General features: G+C 36.8%; 1 protein-coding gene across 3 annotated transcripts in view; it reads left to right on the top strand.

Annotated features, from left to right (window-relative positions):
* LOC149560512 (G-protein coupled receptor) overlaps positions 1–18418 on the top strand; it is a 209227-nt gene extending 190809 nt beyond the window's left edge. For all 3 annotated transcript variants that reach the window (XM_089824706.1, XM_089824707.1, XM_089824709.1), the window contains 3 exons: positions 17382–17448; positions 17641–17694; positions 17821–18418. In XM_089824706.1, coding sequence (XP_089680832.1) covers positions 17382–17448; positions 17641–17694; positions 17821–17949 — 250 coding nt within the window. In that variant the 3' untranslated portion in view covers positions 17950–18418. The remainder of the gene's footprint in view (positions 1–17381; positions 17449–17640; positions 17695–17820) is intronic.
* Positions 18419–19308: the final 890 nt, after the last annotated feature.

Here is a 19308-nt window from a genome sequence, read left to right as displayed (position 1 = left end):
TCTCCTGGTAACCATGATATATACATTACATTTGTATGAAGACGTGGATAAACAATGTCATTTAAACATCATAGAACCTTAACATACAACCGTTCAATAATCAAACTCAATGCTCAATATGCTATAATGCATTCATAATTTGGAATTATTGTCAATGTGCATGTAATATTAAAATAATAACATAAAAATTTGAAATATACGTTAGGTCATAATTTAGAATTCATTTTCAATAGCAACAAGAACAATAACCCACCTTCCAAATTGAAATACGCTACTACCATTTAATTCTGAAACAACACTTATAATTCATTGTACATGGACTGATATTAATACAAAAAGGTCCTCTATACAATTCTGATCATGATATAGGATTGTTATAGTAAGATGGTATCTTGATGCAACTTTCAATATTCACCATATCATGCAGATAGGACTCAAATCAGCCCAGGGATGCCCATCCTTCCTTGAGACTTCTAAGGTGTCCACAAGACGTACTGACATCCCCCAAAAAATTCCCGAAGTCCCCAAGTTTTTAGGACGTTTCCTGGGAATTTTCAGAAAAGGGGGACAGGGTGGGGATGTCTCCTAGCTGTCCCCAAGTCTCTGAAATGTTTCTGGTATGGGGAAAGGATTTTTTAGGTCGTGTCCGAGTAACTAGATGTATATGCAAATCAAACAATACTTTGTTTGATATCCTTTGTTGATCACAATATCACAATTATAATAGTTAGCTATACATCAATATCAACTTGATATGAGTTGAGATTGATCTACTATGATCTTAATATCGATATCAATTTGAGATTTATAATGACAATTTGAATTCCTTATGAATCAAGAATGAATTTTGATAGTACGATGTTGCTAAGATATGACTGTGACTCAATATCGAACTGAGACACTGTAATGTTGTTGAGATATGAGTCGCTGCTGTATTTTGGTTTTGCACTAATTAATTTATGTACATTCCAAGACATTGATATCTGTTTTCATATTTATAATATGTTAGGAGACATTTCTTCTATAGAGACATGTTCTCACTAATCTGCCCGATAACAAGTCTTCAGTGATCTTAATCAGATTGATATGTTTGCTGTGATAATCATAATTAACATCGATATATATATATATATATATATATATAGATGAATGATTATTAATTTACTAATTATTGACCATGCATTATGATAATTATAGCAAATAATTAGATCACTCTATAGAAGGATATAGATTAAATGCTCCAAGCCAATAGGCCACTTATGCATTTGATTTCATTGGTTAGTGTAATCCGATCGAAGCTAAAATTGTCTAATAGCTTCAAGATTTGTGAGATTGTTTAGCAACCTCCCATTTCTTCTCTAAGTCTAGTGGTTGGATCATGCATTAATAGGTCAATCGTTTGGTGCAATGACAATTGCCACTCTAACAAGTGGTATCAAAGCTTGGTGACAAGTTTGATGCCTCTCGGGTGAAATTGAGGGGGATGATTTTTGGGCTAATCCCCAATGTCATCCTTCAGAATTCATGACATAGTTTAATAGTCTCCTATGTCTTCTACAAGTCATGGTTGTATCAAGGATTGGAAGGTCGTTCTCTTGGTGCAATGACAACCACCGCCTTAACAGGTTCCTCTACAAGAAACTTAATTGCTCGAGGCAAATCCAAGATGGAATCATATCTTGAAACATTACAGAATGGTGTTTGGGAGGTAATACAAACTAGTTTTTATCCTCCTTTTAGAAGACTTTATACTATTGAAGAAGACGACAAAAATAAGAAAATGTAAAAGAAAGTATAATTCTTTTTAGTAGTCTATGCAATACAACTTTGAAAAAATGAAAGGTTTGAAAGGTGTAAAAGAGACGTGGGATAAGCTAGTTCTAGTGTAAGAAGGAGATTTGAAGACAAAACAAGGAAGACCGATGAATCTCACATAGAAGTATGAATTTTTGAGAAAAGTTGAAGGTGCAACTATTGAAACCTACATTTACGGAGTAATTGATGTTGATGGAATTAGAGTTTCCAATGGATATATAGGAGACAAAAATGTTATACTTAAGCTGTTATTAATCCTAGCAAAGTAGTTATACCAATGGCATGTCAAATAAGGGAGAGCAATGTTCTAAGTCAATATTCCATATATCAACTTATTAGGTCACTTTTTGCATTTGAGCTTACAAAAGTTGACAAAGAAAAGAGATTGCATTTAGACTTGTTGAAGATGTGAACCAGAGACATGCAAGATGTTGGAGGATGTTGAAGCATATCTTTCAAGAAGATTTATGTGAGGTGTTGATAGATGATACAAAGGTAAGTTACCTCTTAAGTGTTTCAAGTGTGGAAGAATAGGGCACTTTGCTAATGATTGCAAGTATAGGGATTATCATAATGATTTAGAAGATGGTGGAGCAAGCAGATTTGCAAGCGAAGGAAGTGCTCAAATCAAAGCCATAGGAACTATCTCCATAGATGGTAAGTATAAAACTAATGATGTTTACTATGTTGAAGGATTCAAACATACTTTGTTAAAAGCATGGTTACTAGGAGACCCACCTTCTACACCTAGAGACGCGTCTCAGAGACCCCCAGTACCAGAAACATTTCAGATTATTGAAAGGTTGTATGTTAAGGTTCTATGATGTTTAAATGACATTGTTTATCCATGTCTTCATACAAATGTAATGTATATATCATCGTTACCAAGAGACCCACCTTCTACACTTGGAGACGCGTCTCGGAGACCCCCAGTACCAGAGACACGTCTCTAGGTACTGGAGACATCCCCAAAAATGTTTGGATGCACGAGGTTTTGGTTGCCATCTCCAAAGTCCCCCAACCAACAATTGATGTCTCCCACCAAAAATATTGAGCATAAGGCATCATAAAACTCCTAAATCTTATCCTCTATCATCACCCCTTAAAAATTTGTTATTACTTATATCATATATATTAGTAATTATAATGATAGCCACTATAGTTTTCCAATCAATTTGCTTAATTGCCTCTAGAAAGACTTGTCAATGATGTATAATTATTTCTTTATTAAACAACAATTAACGTCTCCAAGTACCCCCGTCTCCTATTTTTGAAAATTAACCGTACCAGTACCAGTACCAGTCTCCAAGGTCTCCAAGTACCCCAATCTCCTGGTAACCTTGGTTAAAAGTTAGTCAAATGTGCAAAAGGGTTATGAAGTTGTGTTCAAAAGTGATTGTTGTACTGTTAAATAGAAACAAACTGGTAAAAAAGTTGTTGACGATTCCAGGACTGGTGGTAGCATTTATTATTTTAAAGAAAATGTGAGAATCATGTTTTATAACTCAAGACAATGGTAGATGGTAAGATGATATAGAAATTGAGCTTAATCAAAACAAAATGGAATCTGTTCTATTAAAAGACAATGAGGAAAGAAAGATTGAATCTAAAGATCCTGTATAGGATGAATGGATTTTGGTAGAATAAAAGCTAGAAGAAGACAATAAGGACATGTTAAACTAGAAGAAAACACTAGATCAGATGTAGATTGAATACAAAAGGAAGTTAAGTGGTTTAAAGTAGACCAAAAGAAAAATAAAAATAAAAAGGACATGGTAAATCAAAAGTAGATGATAGAAGATAAGAAGAAGGTTGAAGACTAAAAGGAACACTGTTAACAAAAAGATGGAAGATAAGAAAGTAGGAGACTAGAAGCAAATGAAGAACGAAAAGTATTTTGTGCAAGCAGAGGACAAAAAGAGAATGAAGAGTTAAAGATCTTTTTCTTTTCTTTCTAGGTACTCTTCTTTTGATGGTATCCATTTTTATTACAAAAGTGCAGGACACAAAGTTAAATGAGTGTAGATGTTTGAGGAGTTCTATTTTCAATGGAAGATGCTCTCATGAAGTAAAGTGAATTATAGTAGAATGCATGTGTAGAATGATGTCAAGAGCTATATTAATATTGCTAGGGTTGCCATGGGTATGGACACAGAAAATTAGAGTGTATTATAAATAGCAATTTTAGGAATAATTTAATTGCTAAAGTGAAAAGGAATAGTTTGATTTTCAATAAATGTAACATGACATGACATATTGCAAGGTTCTACAAAGATTGTCTAGTTTTCTATGGATGTAACATGACCAAACATATTGCTAAGTTTTGCAAGAGTGTTGAAGAGTAGAGTGATTGTTTGATGGTTGTAGAAGACTCAAAATAAAGAAATACGAAATATTTTTTGTGGAACATAGAGTGAGTTTTTTATGGTTGTTTGAAATCCGTTCTAGATGTTGTGTCCTCGTTTGTCAAATGACTTAGACGGTAGGGTCTAAGGGTGAGTCTTCATTTGCTTTTCCTTTCGAGTATTGATGTTAGTTGTCTTCTCAGGATAACAATAAGGTATGAATGCCTCTTTGAAGATAACATTTGTGTTTTGTAGTCCATGTTGGTGTTTGTTTGATTGATGATGTTTTAAAAGTCCCTTTAATGAACTAATAAGTTTGTCGGGTTGTTTCACTACTAAAGTTGGAAATTGGTTAAAGGAGAATAAGATTTGTTGCTACAATGAAAATATTGAGTTTGAATTTGTTTTAATAACTGTCTTCAATGCTATAATGTAATGCCATCTTTAGTAAATAAAATAAAATGATAATATTTATTTCAAGGTCACAATCAGTTAATGTGTATCTCGGGCCTAATGTTTGTTTTTGGTCATTGGTGTAGGTGTTGTTGTGCCAAGACTTGTTCTGCACCCTCAGGATTTTTCTTTGAATAGGTATTTAAGACTAGTGAGAAGGATGTATTTCTCATGCAACTTCAAATATTTTATTGTAGTGAGAATTCCAATAGGAGGTATGCTCCGTTTTTCCATTTTGGAAGTGAAAGACCTCACATACTTAACCCTCACCCTATTCTTCTCTACTTGTTTGGTTTCAGATCTAGAAAATTTGAAGCAATATCATTGTCTAAATAAGTTCTCTTTGGTGTAATATTTGATTTGTGTACTTTTTGTGGCATTAGAGTTCTCTTATTCCATCCTATTTAGTAACACTGCTTTAACTTAGCGAGGGAAGAGCATTTGACCCACAACTTGTACACCATCTTACAGGGCTAGTAGTTGTATGACAAAGCGAGCTGGTGGAGTCCATACATTGAGAAGGGAGGAGCATCCATATACCTATATGCATTACATGTTGTACAAGAGGAATCAACACTGTACACCATCAAGAGTCAAACACCGTATGACATAGGAAGGTGCCCACCATATGGCAAGGTTGGACAACAACATATAATGACTTTAGGAGCCCATAATGCATATGGTAAGCTCAATCTCCCCTAGACAATGTCATATGGCCTCCCACAAAGTCAATATAGGCAAGTTTGCATAGACAAAATCCACCACATAGTTGCATATGTAGTAAGACTAGGATTAATGGAGGGATATTTGAGTTCACTCTATGCCATCAATCCAATCGTGTGTCGAGGTGATCACTAGGATATGCAACCATAATCAGGAAAGGAACATTATAGTGATATCAGAGTTGGTCATCTTGACTACCTACAGGAGGTGAATGCATGTTTATTATAGAAGGCAAAAGAGGTATTATTCTTTTGATAGAATGGAGGAACCACAAGATCCAGTTGAGGTAGTAATGACACTATTAAGAGAGCTCAAAAGAAGTAAAGCCCAACTTAGTGATGCTATTGAGAGAAGAACGTCAACAACTCATGGAGGAAAACCAATTGAAGCAAAGGCAAACAAAGAACATAATGGGAAGAACGATAACTGGGTGACAAGGAGTGTAAATTCTTATTCACACTCTTGACTATCAATGTTGATATTCCCATCCAGAGTCGAAGCACCTCAAATGGAGTGCGAGCTCATTATCTAAGAAATGCAAGAGAAACTGATGCAACTTCGGAGGAACACGAGTCATGGAGGATACATTCTTTAGAGTTTATGCGGATTTACTTATGAGATATTGAGGTGACAAAGACCGTGGTTATTATAATGATGATCTCAAATGGAAGATAGGCAACATGAACTTGTCATCCTTTGATAGATCAGAATCAATGTTCACATTGGTGTGGGTATTGAAGGCAAACATATATTTCCATCTCAACCCAATGCATGAGGACGAAGCAATTAAATTTGCCACACTTCATTTGGAAGGAGTTGTACATGAGTGGTGGCATCATTGAATGGTTACCATCAACCATGATCAAATAATCTCTTATGTCAAGTTCACTAAGAGGCTCATAGACTGCTTCAATGTAAAAGATTCAAAGCTTAATTTCATGGAGTTGGTGAGGATGAAGAAAGCAGGGTTCATCCACAGTTACATTGTAGAGTTTTAAAGGCTTTCTATACTAGTAATGAACATCTGAGAGAGGCATTGGATAGCATTATTAATGGATGGACTAATGAAACTTTTGAAAGTTTGGATAAAAGGATTTTATCTCATCATCCTCATTGAAGCAATTAATAAGGCACACCCTCATCTTCCTCCAGGAATTATTCATATACCATGTCGCCCCTCACTTCAAAAGAAAGAGATAAAAAACCCTAGCCAAAGAAGCCCTTATTGGAAGAAGTTACCCAACAGGAGCTCAACAGAAGAAAGCCCAATTTTAACTCTAAGAAGCTGTGAGAACTAGGGCACCGATGCTTGGGCAAAGGAAAAATCCATTACATTGAGGTGATGTCCAATAGTGAGGAGAAGCATGAGGAGCTTGAGCTTGAGGGGAAGGTTAGCAAGCCTCTAAGGAAGTTAGCATAAAAAATACGGAGAGGATTGCTACACTAATACAACAAGGAGGCGTCTTTGTTGCACTTGGCAGTATGTTGAGGTGCATGACATTCAAGGTGTGGGGCACACTCCAAGGATAGCAGGTCATGGTCATGCTCGACAAGGAGGTCATACTCGACTTCATCACTTGTGAACCAAAGCGGTTTGTGCATGGTGGCACACCAAGGGTTTGAAGTCAAGGTGGTGGGCAAAAAACTTTTGTCCCTTACCCATCTAGTTCCACTATTGGGCATTACCATGGAGAACCAAAGAGTTACAGGTAACTTCTTTATTGTAGATTGGATGACATGGAGGACATATTGGGCATTTGGTGGATGGAGATTCTGGACAAGAACACACAGAGCTTCAAATAGATGGGGTTCTCCTTTGAGGTGGATGGCAAAAGGGTAGTAGTCCTATGAGAAATGTTGAACAACATGCCAATGGAGATCTCTACACATTGAATGGAGGCAATTTTTAGACATAATGATCATATTGGGGTCACACAATGTTTCTTTTCATCAAAATACATATAGGGACAATAGTCTTGCAACCGACATGAAGATGTTTAAGCAGTATTAGATAAGCAACATATGTTCTTCATCGACATTTCACCTAGCATACCCCTTCACTGTGGGTTTGAGCATACTATTGAGTTTGAGTAAGGAGCCAAGCCCATAATCACAACACCGTACTGTCATCCCAAAAAGTTTAAGAATGAGATAGAAAAGACAATCCAGGAACTTCTTGACAAGGGATGGATCAAGCCCAATTCTAGGCTCTTTACATCATTGGAGGTGTTGTTGAGGAAGGATGGAATCCCTAAGATGTGTGGACTATCGTACATTAAATAAAAAGACCATCAAGTACTCTATTACCAGGTTCGACAAGTTGTTGGATGAGTTACACGATGCAGTATACTTTTCCAAGATAGATCTTTGTTTCGACTATTACAAAGTTTGCATGAAGGAGCAAGATGTGGAGAAAATAGCTTTCTACTTCCATTATGAGTTCTTGGTCATGCCATTTGGGTTGATTAATGCTCCTACTGCATTATAGTCTTGCATGAACCACATCTTCAACGAGAAACTCTGCAAGTTTCTATTGGTATTCTTCGATGACATACTTATTTATAGTAAAACATGGGAGGATCATGTGAGGCATTTGGACAAAGTGTTGGGGATAATGGAGATGCAATTGTTCACCAACACCTCCAAACGTGAATTTGGAATGATGAAAATATTATATCCGAGACACATCGTCAACGACTGAGTAGTTTAGGTACATCAAGAAATGATTCAAACCATTTTGGGCTGGCCACCTCCCAAAATTCTCTCAAATTTGCACGAATTCTTTGGGTTGTACATTTACTAGAAATGGTTAGCAAAGGGGTTCTCATAGCTCAACACATTATTGATAGATCTAACGAAGAAAGGATCCTTCTAGTGGAAAGAATAGGCACAATGCATGTTTGACAAGCAAAAGGAAGCTATGATTTCATTTCCAGTTCTTGCACTACCAGATTTCACTCGACCTTTTATCCCAGAGTGACATGATGGCCGTGCTATTGTAGAACCATCATCCTATTGTGTTTGAGAATTAGAAGCTCTTAGGAATTGAATAGTTGTATTCTATCTATGACAAAGAAATGCTTACCATCAAGCGTGCCCTGATGAAGTTTTGGTAGTATCTTGTCAGAGCCAAGTTCATCGTCTAAATCAATCACAACAACTTGAGGTATCTCTTGGAGTAGAGGGAGTTGAACAAAGTGCAATAGAATTGGGTTAGCAAAATCCAAGCATTTGATATATGCTCTCTATCTCATATTTTGACAAATTGGAGGGGACTCCTATTGGTTGAATACTACAAGAACACTTTCGCGTGCTAGTTGGTGGATGATGAAGTGCAGGATGATAGGTACGGGGTGGTTGATGACATCAACTACTACAAGGAAAAAATCTATTTGGTACTCGAGTTCAAGATGGAGAGAATTTTAAAGAAATGCATGATTCACCCTTGGTCTGATGTCCATGATACTTGAAGGATTACATAAAAATTAGGGAAAGGTTTTTCATGGAAGGATCTCAAAAGTAATGTCCTATAATACATTTGGGAATGTGCCACCTACCAATAGAACAAATCTGAGAACACCCTACCTTTAGGTCTTCTTTAAGCATTTGCCAATTCTTGAACATAAGTGGGATAGCATCTTGATGAATTTTATTTCTGGGTTTCCTAAGGTGCAAGGAAAGGACTATATCTTAGTCGTGGTCAATTGACAAAGATTGTGAATAAGTGGCTGGAAGGTTACCTAAGGAACTACATTTTGGCACAATAGAAGGCATGGGTTAAGTGGTTGTGTTTGGGTGAGCATTGTTACAATACCACATACCACATGTCAATTGGGATGACACCATTAAAAGCATTATAGAGTTATGAACCTCCACCATTCGTTCATATGGCTCTGGGTGACAACCATGTGCCAAATGCCAAGGATTGGCTACAAGAGGGTTTGGATATTCTGAGATCTCTCAAGGAAAATCTTCAGAGGGCCTTGAACTAGTAGAAGATGTATGTTGATAGACACCAAATCGAGAAAAGTTTTGGAGTCGGTGTTTTGGTATACCTCCGCCTTCAGCGCTTCAGACAATCCTCTTTGAAGGCATGTGGCAAGAAGAAATTGAGGTCACATTTCTACGGACCCTACCGTGTAGTTTAGAGTTAGCGAACTTGCCTATGAATTGGAGCTGCCTGAAGGGGGTTAAATTCACAATGTATTCCATGTGTCTTGCTTGAAGAAGGTTGTGGGACACCATGTCACAATATTGATGGATCTGGACCCCATTGACAAAGAAGGAAAGTTAGTTCTGGAGCCGGTCGAGATCATTGACACCTAATATAAGACGTTGAGGACACACACTGTCAAGGAGTTTCTTGTGCATTGGAAGGATTTGCTAATAGAAGATACCATCTAGGAAGGTGAACAATGTTTGGAACACCCTGGTTTGCAATTACTTGAGGACAATTTTTTAAGGATTGGAGCACTATAATGGCCCCATTAATAAATAAAATAAAATGATATGTTTGTATTTGGGTCCCAATCGATATCTCAGGCCCATCTTTTCTTTTCTATAATTTTATTTTTTGTCGTAGGTGTTGTCGTGTTAGCACTTGTTGTGCACCCTCGGGAGTTTTCTCCGAATAGGTATTAATGACCAATGAGTAGGATGTATTTTTCATGTAACTTGAATTATTTGATTGTAATATGAATTCTAATTGGAGTTTTTCTCTATTTTACCATTTTGAAAGTGAAAGACCTTCCCTATTTCACTATTGCAATTTCAATGGGACTCAACCCTCAACCTATTCTTCTTTGCTTGTTTGGTTTTAGGCTAAGTTACACGGGTACCCCTTCCCCCCCTCCGGACCTCGAACTGGTTCAAATCGGTTCGAGATTTTGGTCCGGTTCGACCAAGGTTCGACCAGGGTTCGATTTTCGAATCTTGGTTCGAACCCGGGCGGACCAAGCTGAGAAAATCGAACCAGGTTTGAACCCAGCCAAGAACCCGCCCACGGACGCGGAAATAAAGTGATTTATTTGCATTTTAAAATAATTTTTGGGGTCCACGTACCCTAAAAAGGTGTTATGAATTGGTTTTTTGCTCTCTCATAGTCATTTGTTGTTTCTAAATAGGTTGTTTTGCCTTGAAGGAGAGCACATAAGTTTTTGAGCAAGCATCTGGTTGTGCAAGGAGGAGTTTGAAGATTGACTTGTTGGGGTTCTTGAAGTGTTTGTGCATCATTTATACACATTTGCAAACTTGCAATGGTTGGAAAAGGACGAAGAGGTAAGATCTTATTCCATTTACTATTGTTTTGTTCTAGTTTTTCCATTTTTTTTTCGTTTCTCTTTCAATCTTCATATGTTCTAAGTTCTTGAATCTTTTCCATTATTTCAAAATTCGTCATTTTCTTGCATATAGATTATGAACATATATCTAATTAGTAATTTATTGCCATAGGGAAAGGTTCGAAAGTAATGTCATCTACCTCTTCATCAATAGGCAACACCGAACAAAGAATGGAAACCAACTTTGATTCTCCTCTATGGAAGTATGTAGACATTATAAAACCCATTCCAAGAGGTGGTGCATTCCGTTGGAGATGTCGAGGATGTGATGTAGAAAGAAATAGTTCTTATTATCGTGTGGTAGGCCATCTATGTGGTTATACTGGAAGAGGAGTCAAGAAATGCCCTGGCAAAAATGGTGTCCCTATACCAAATCACATCGTGTTAAAATATATTGAAGAGCATGAGGCAGCAGAAGAGAGAGAAGGACGCAGGGCAATAGAACTCGATAGTAGTAGCAATAAAAGTAAAAAAGCTAAGGGAATGCAGCCCCCCTCAGATGTTATTGTACAAGACCACCCCTTCTTCAATACTACAATGGACACTGACACTGAATCTGTCCCCATTGTACACAAAAGAAAGGGGCCAATAGAAACTTCTTTTCAAATCAAGGCCCGGGATATTGCTGACATTAAGATGGGAAGATGCCTCTATGCAAATGGGTTGTCTTTTAATGTTGTCCGCTCTCCGTTTTGGAAGGACATGTTGAGGGGTGCCAATGAAGCTCCAAAAGGGTATTGTGGCCCCGGTTATGAGAAAGTGCACACCACCTTGTTGGATGATGAGGTCCAACGGGTTGAAAATCAATTGAAGCCCATAAGGGACTCATGGGTTGAGACAGGGGTGACAATTGTTTCAGATGGTTGGAAGGATTCTAGGAACCGTCCCTTGATCAATGTCCTTGCGGTGTCCCCTAAAGGGGCAATGTTTCTGAAAGCGGTGGATTGTGAGGGCAAAGTAAAACATGGGCCATTTATTGCTGATATCTTAATTGAGGCCATTGAACAAGTGGGTGCAAGAAACGTTGTCCAAGTCATAACGGACAACGCAAAGAATTGTAGAGCAGCAGGTTTGTTGGTTGAATCACGATATCCACATATCTTTTGGACACCTTGTACAGTCCATTCACTCAATCTTATGCTACAAAAGATTGGGAACCAAATTGAGTGGATCAAAACAGTGTATGAAGAGGCTGAGGACATACAAATGTTTGTCACAAACCACCACATGACTCAATCTCTTTTCAGGAACTACTCAAAATTGGAGCTATTGAAGGTAAATGAACTTGATCTCAAATTAGTAATTTAATTTTTAATATTTGACAATTTCTGATTTTTCATATTTTACTTGTGCAATTGCCAATGTGTATACTTTTCTTAGTTTTCTAAAATATGTATCTAATAGTTGTTTTTTGCTCTAATTTATGTCACAGGTTGCTGAGACCCGTTTTGCATCACATATAATCGTCTTAAGATGACTTGTGCAAGTGAAAGATGCACTTCAAGGTATGATAATCAGCAACAATTGGGGTGTATGGAAGCAAAAAAACACTGAAAGGGCAAACAAAATAAAGGATAGGCTATTGGCTGACTCATGGTGGGAACGTGTGGAATATCTCTTTAAGATCACCGAGCCCATTATGAGCATGCTTAGGTACACTGACATGGATAGGCCTTGCCTTGGAGAGATCTATGATGGCATAGACTCAATGATTGAGAAGATCAGGCAAGTTATAAATGAGCAGGAGCAAGATCTGCAAGAGACCTTTTTCAAACAAGTGCAAAAAATTATTGATGAAAGATGGAACAAAATGACCACTCCATTACATTTGCTTGCCTATGCCTTGACCCCCAAATACTATAGCTCACAATATTGTGATCTACCAAGAAGGTTTCCACCATACAGAGATATGGAAGTGTCTGACGGGTACCAGGCAACATTTAGAAGAATATTTCCTGATGATGATATAAGAGATGTAATCATGGATGAGTTCATAGCATTTGTCAATGCTACAGGTCTAAGTAATGATGCTCTTCGTCATCGGTTCAAGGAGCATGCTCATGGTTGGTGGTACCTCCATGGCCAAAAATTCTGAACATTGCAGCCCCTTGCAATCAAAGTTATATCACAAGTAAGTTTTATTTTTTTTAAAATTAGCTCACTTTATCTTCAAAAGAATTTTTTAATAAGATTGAATTAATTCCTTTTTAATTGCCTACCCTATGTTGTCTTTATAGGTTGCTAGTTCTTCTGCATCAGAAAGAAATTGGAGCACCTATTCTTTCATCCACTCGGTGAAGCGCAATAGGTTGCAATAAAAAAAAGCCGAGAACCTGGTATCTGTGCGTAACAACTTGCGCCTTCTTTTGCACAAGAGTCAAGAATACAAAGAAGGGGAGACAAAGAAGTGGGATGTAGATGCAGAGATTGCGGACTTGGATGCTTCCACTGCTGCGCTTACAATTGATGATTTTGATGACTTTGATGCCAATACCATTGTTGATTCTACTGCTGATCCCATTGGCCTTGGTGTAAGTAATAGCGTAGGCGAAGAAGGAGGAGATGAAGAAGAAGATGAAGAAGAAGAAGATGAATATGAAGAAGATGAAGATGAAGAATGAAGAACTTAGAACTAGAAATTCAGAATTTTAATAGATTTTCATTCTATTAGTTACTGTTAAACATTGAACGTGAAACATTGACACTTGAACTTGATATTTTAAATGTTTTGAATCTTTCATCTTTGATGTTGAAGTTGATTGAATTATGTTACTATATGATGGTATGCTCACCATGATACATTGATACGTTATTGTTTATGCTGTTTTAAAGTTTTAAATGTGTTTATGGTACTATGCTACATTCTAATTTTAACTCATGCTTCATAAAAATGTATATATATATATATTTATAATTTTTACATATTTTTGTACTAACGAACCCAAACGAACCCAAACCCCTTTCCAAAATTTCGTCGAACCAGCGAACCGGTTCTCGAACCCGAACCCGGAACCAAACCACGAACCGGCAACTTAGGTTTTAGGTCTGGCGAATATGAAGCAATATCATTATCTATCTCTAAAGTTCTTTTTGGCATAATATTTGATTTGTGTACTTCTCATTGCAGTAAAACTCTCTTTTTTCATTCAGTTCAATAACACTGCTCTAAACCAGTAATATCATGCGAAGGGAAGAGCATTTGACCCACAGCTTGTATGTCATCCTAGAGGTCTAGTAGTTGTACAACGTAGCCAGCTGGTAAGGTTCGTACGTTTGTAGGGAAGGGCATCCGCATACCTGTAGGTGTCATTTATAGGTTGCACGACATGAATAGACATTGTCAAGAGTCAAACACCGCATGGCACACAAAAGCATTCACTGTAAGACAAGGTTAGATATGGTGATGTTAGGAGCCATAGAGGCTTATGGTGAGATCAATCTCTCTCAAACAATATAGTTTGGCATCCCCACAAAGTCAATACAAGTAAGTCTGTACGGGCACAATACACAACGCACTTCCATAGGTCATACAACCAAGATTAGTGGAGGGACATTTGAGTTTTCTTTGAGCCATCAATCCAATCATGTGCTGAGGTGACAACTAGGTACACAACCATAATTAGGAAAGGAACATTACATGTAAGGACTAAAGATGTAGCAGATCTAGGGAAAAACAAAGATACAAGATAATGAGAAAAATGTATTCGGAGAACTCCTTGCTCCACTGTTTGATCTTGCTAGAGATATGTTTCATCATATGATTAGAACTCTTTCATGTTTCTCTAGAAATGCTTGTGGTTGTTGTCTAGCTTTGTACATCAAGATGACGCAGCTCTCTAACTTGTTTCTATTTTGGACTGATGTTGGTGTTAGATTATCAGAGTTGTGTAGTGGTAAATCAGCTATTGACCTTTGGCCTTGATGGAAAAGGAGGAGATTAAGAAAATGTTTATACAGTTACGGGGAGTTAGCATTTTTGGTGGTTGTTTTCCATCAATGAAAAAGGGGGAGATAGTTGGAGATATATGATTGGTTGTCAATTGTCACTGAAAGTCAAACATAGAGTTACATAGTGTTCTGTAGAAGTTTGAGTTTATGTCTACTTAAGCTTTGTGTTCTGGAATTTTACTAGTTTTGGAGCTGTGGGAGTGTTCATTGATCGTATTTTGCTATTGAAGACAATTATGTATTTATAATGGTTTCAAAATTCTGGAAGACAAGTATGTATCCTGTATGGTTTCATAACAGTGAAGACATGTATGTATAGTGTATAGTTTCAAAACAGTGGAAGACATCTATGTATCCTATGATGATGGGAAGACGGTGTTTTATAGTGCCTCTATGTTTTCCTCTTATATTCGGAAGTCTGTACAATCTGGATATCTTTGTTCAGTAGCAGTGGCATTGTGTTGCAGAGTAGCTAGTAGTTTTACGGCTACATTTATGTGTAGATTCCAAAGGGTTTTCTATTCTGGAAATCAGGGTTGATGATGTGTTGCTTCTCATACAGATGGTTTCAGGTTTTGTCTTGGTTGTGGCATTCTCTGGTGATCAGGAATGTGTTTCTTGTGTTATAGAGACTGTGATCCAATGTTATAGTCTTTTCCAACTGTTTTGACCTGGAAATATGTCGTGGCAACTTCTGATGTTGCATGTTGACATGGCTTTGATGTGGCTTCCGATGTCACGTGGATCTCTCTGTAGTGTGTGAAGGTTTGGTTACAACTGACAAGTTGATAGTGCTTCTACACTTTTGAATTATACTTGGTAGTTGTTTCTGACATTGGGATGTGTGTAGCATATTTTTGGTTTGTCTTTCCCCTTGTATGGACCATGCTTTCAAGTATAGGTTTGGGTGTTATATTTATTGATTGTGGAAGTGTAATATTTAGGTCTTGGTCTTATACTTAATGCTTAGCTCTTATCCAGATGGGTTCATGCTACATGGAACCTATGTGTTTAATGTTTATCTCTTATCCATTTGGGTTCTCAGTTGGATGCTTTTCTCTGTAGGACTTATTTGCCTTTTGCTATTGCATTGGCTGACATGAAACTTATTTGTAATATCTTTTAGCCGTGTCAACCTTCTTGTAATCTCTAATGATCTATCATGTATATAAGGACTGTTGGTGCTTTGAAAATAGGAAGTGTAAGGTGCAAATTAAGTGAAGTGTGCAAACCAATGTAACAGTCAGCAAAGAAGAGTCCAGTGATAGTGGCAGAAACAAAGGCAGTGTTAGCTTTCTGCTAGAGTGGACAGTGTTTTGTAGATCAGCTGCATTATTAAGAAACTCTAGCTTTATCTACTTTGAAGATCTGTATGTGCTTTAAGAAAGTGAGTCTTGGATACTTGTGTTCGTTGCTGTATCTTTCTACTTTGGCAGTGAGCGTCTATATGCAAGTCCGGAGCAGTGAGTTTCTATTTATACTGTAAGGCAATGAGCCTTCTTATCTATATTTATTGTTGTATTGGCAGTGAGCCTCTGGTTGCTTGCCCGGAGCAGTGAGCTTTTTATCTTTGTAATCAGATTATATGCTTCAGTGATTTATCTTTGTGGGCTAGTACTCACCTTGATTTTTTCCATTTTTGGATTTCCACGAATAAATCTTGGTGTTCATGTGTTCCTGGTTCCATTCTTTACTTCTTTACTGTTTCATTAGATGATACTGAAGTTAGTTGTTGGAGCCTTTATCAGGAGGTTTGTTATATTAATTCATGCACAAGGTTGTCAATGTGAAGCAAACACACAAACACAACGTTTTGAAGCAAAATGCGAGCAGAGGATAGAGACTTATCTAATAGATGGAATTCAATGTCTCAACCAAAATTCAGAACTGGTGAGAATGGATCGCTAATTTCTTGGTGGACTGAGAAGTTAGACATCATTTAGATTGTCATCATAAGATTGTGGATTGTCTAGTGACATGCCATTTGTGTATCGATTGATCCTTTAAATGATATTGTGGACTTTAGGAGTTCATGCTGACTAATAGCACAAATCATCAGTTAACCAAGAGATGCAAAGTTGAAGTTGTTTCTTAACCTTTCTGTGTTTCCACTATTAATTTGAAATCATCAATCTTATATGGTTTTTTCATGAGGTGATTTGTTAGGATTTTTATCAGTCATCAAATGAATTTGTTGAGCACTTTTGCCTTTCAACATTCCATCCGCTCTTAACAATCTTGGTGATTTTAGGCTTTAGCATTTACAAAGGCTCTGTTTAATGATTCTTCCAACTTCTTGATTTTCTTCAAGCCATATGTGATCTCTGGTTGTTTGTCAGGAATTATTCGCTGAAAATAAGGTTCGTCTTTGGATGCCTTTTGACAAGAACAGTATTTATGCTTGATATTTGTATTTCTGCCAAATTTTGTGAAATGGGCTCTTTAATACATAATTACTTGAAGGGACTGCATGAGACCCCATGATTAAGCGAAGGGTTCTTTGCAATTTTCTAACATCAGACATTATGCTCAGGTTTTTGAAATTGAAGCTCAAAGGATACAAAATTTTAGAGGAATATGTTCTTTGATCTGTTACCTGCCCACCACTGTTAAAAGACAAACTTTGGCCCTTGTATACTATTTTCATAGTTCCTTCCCTGTATATTTGTTGTTTCGTGTAATACTTCCCAATACTATACGTGACAATATTTGTAACCCTAGCACTAATTATTTTCTGTTTACTGAACTGTTAATGCAGTTTGATAGTTTTATCGACAGCATTCTGCTGTGCAGGTTTTATTTACAAAACTCGAGTTGAGCGTCAGGTCTATATCTTCCCCCTGCCCATTGCAACATTTCCTTTCTTATTATTGATTTGTCTACACTTACCATGCTATTTAATGGGATACAATAAGAATACGGTCGGGCATCAAGAAAGAAAATCACAGTAGTGATGTACAAAGTAAGAGACCACATCAGTCCCATTAATAGATTCCACCTGTTGATTTGTATTGCAGCATGGCCTATATGCTCTCCCTGGTATGACTATTTTAGCAGCTTGCATTGAAGTGGTGAGTTGTGTTAGCTGTTCATTTTGTAGTCCATGGTAATCTCATGACTACTAAGAAAATGTTAACATCCAGATTCATCTTTGAAAATTATGGATAAATATTTGTTTGTTAAATTTTGGATTGTAGGCAAGTGGAGTGACCAATGATGGCTATAGTTCAGCTAACAATATCAACCAATCAACATGGGAAAGGTCTAGTGTTTCAGGTCATGTTTCACAAAGGGTTCCTGATAACACATATGGAACAGTAGAATGAAATTACAAAGCAAGTGCCAAATATTGTGAGCAGAACATGATGGAAAGTTCAGAGTAGAAAAGTCATATTTAAAAAGACTTTGGAGGAGGATATTTTAATTTTATCCTGGTAGAATTACTGTGAAGCATGAATAGCAGTCATTGTTGACGAACCTTGTTTCCTTTTCACATTTACATGCAGGAACTTTTTAACATGGTCGAGATTCTATTCTGAATTTTCTTCTTTGGATAATTAGTTTGCAATTCCCAAAACCGTTTATAAGGTTGTTGAGATACGTGCAGATTTATCATGGTTAGAGTGCTGGTTTCACGCTTAAGTAGAAGCCACTCAATGTAGTTTGTAGTTGCCGAGCACCAATTATTTTTATTTTTTATCTTCGATGTATTGAAGGGATTTGAACTCAGCGCTATTTAGGTGCTTACATGGCTATATGCCATTATACCAAATATCCTTTGAAGTGCCTCACCAACTTTGTGTTTTAAGTCTCTTGACAGGCAGTTGTGTTTACAAGTAAAATGATTAAAGTCTAATTCCCTTGAGGAAGTGGTCCGTTGGAGAAACGGAAACTAGAGTATTTGCCTCACAAAAGAGTTGTATAGTTTTTAATTTTTGTTTAGACTTGTTTTCTTCTGAATTTTTTTCGTGAATGAATCAAGGAAAGAATTTTGATGCGGTGAATGAGATCTCAGTGGTCGAAGAGACAGAGACCAAGTTAATCTTTTTTAAAACTTCTTTTTCATGTTGGTTCTGGTATGAATCTTGAATAAGAAACTTGTCATTTTGCGAAGGCTATGATTATGTTTATCTTTGTATATTGCGCATCACTTGATAAAATGTCATTTAGTCTACCTTCCCTTAAAAAATGCCGGTCTTTTCTTCACAATCTTCTTTGTAAAATTACATCTGATAGTAAAATTCACTAATTTTAAATTGTGTAACGTTGACGGTGACAATAGGAAATATGTGCACAAGGCAACTAATGCAAACTTTATCTACGTAGCTTTAATGGTCTGCAATAAAATGATGAAAAATGGTTATTAAATTGAATAAGCATGGCAGGAGACAACTTATGTAAACTTTATCTACATAGCTTAAATTGTCTGCAATAAAATGATGTAAACTATCCTTAAATTGAATAAGCAATGACAGAAGACAATACTTCTATACAATACTTAAAGGGTGAGTTTAATTCTGGTTTTAAACTACAAAGAATTTGTAAGATAAAGAGAAGACACAATCTTGTCTAATGCTGTTTTAATAGAGTTAAATATTTGTTTCATTTTAACTTTTTGTCAATGCCCAAATCTCCAGGGGAAAATTGCAACAATTTTTTTTTTTGATGAGTAACCCTAAGTTGTC

Source organism: Cupressus sempervirens, chromosome 4 (assembly GCF_028749045.1).
Source record: "Cupressus sempervirens isolate cs-2001-9-10 chromosome 4, ASM2874904v1, whole genome shotgun sequence".
NCBI lineage: Eukaryota > Viridiplantae > Streptophyta > Pinopsida > Cupressales > Cupressaceae > Cupressus > Cupressus sempervirens.
The sequence above is the reverse complement of the archived record's forward strand: the minus strand, read 5'-3'. Positions and strand labels throughout refer to the sequence as shown.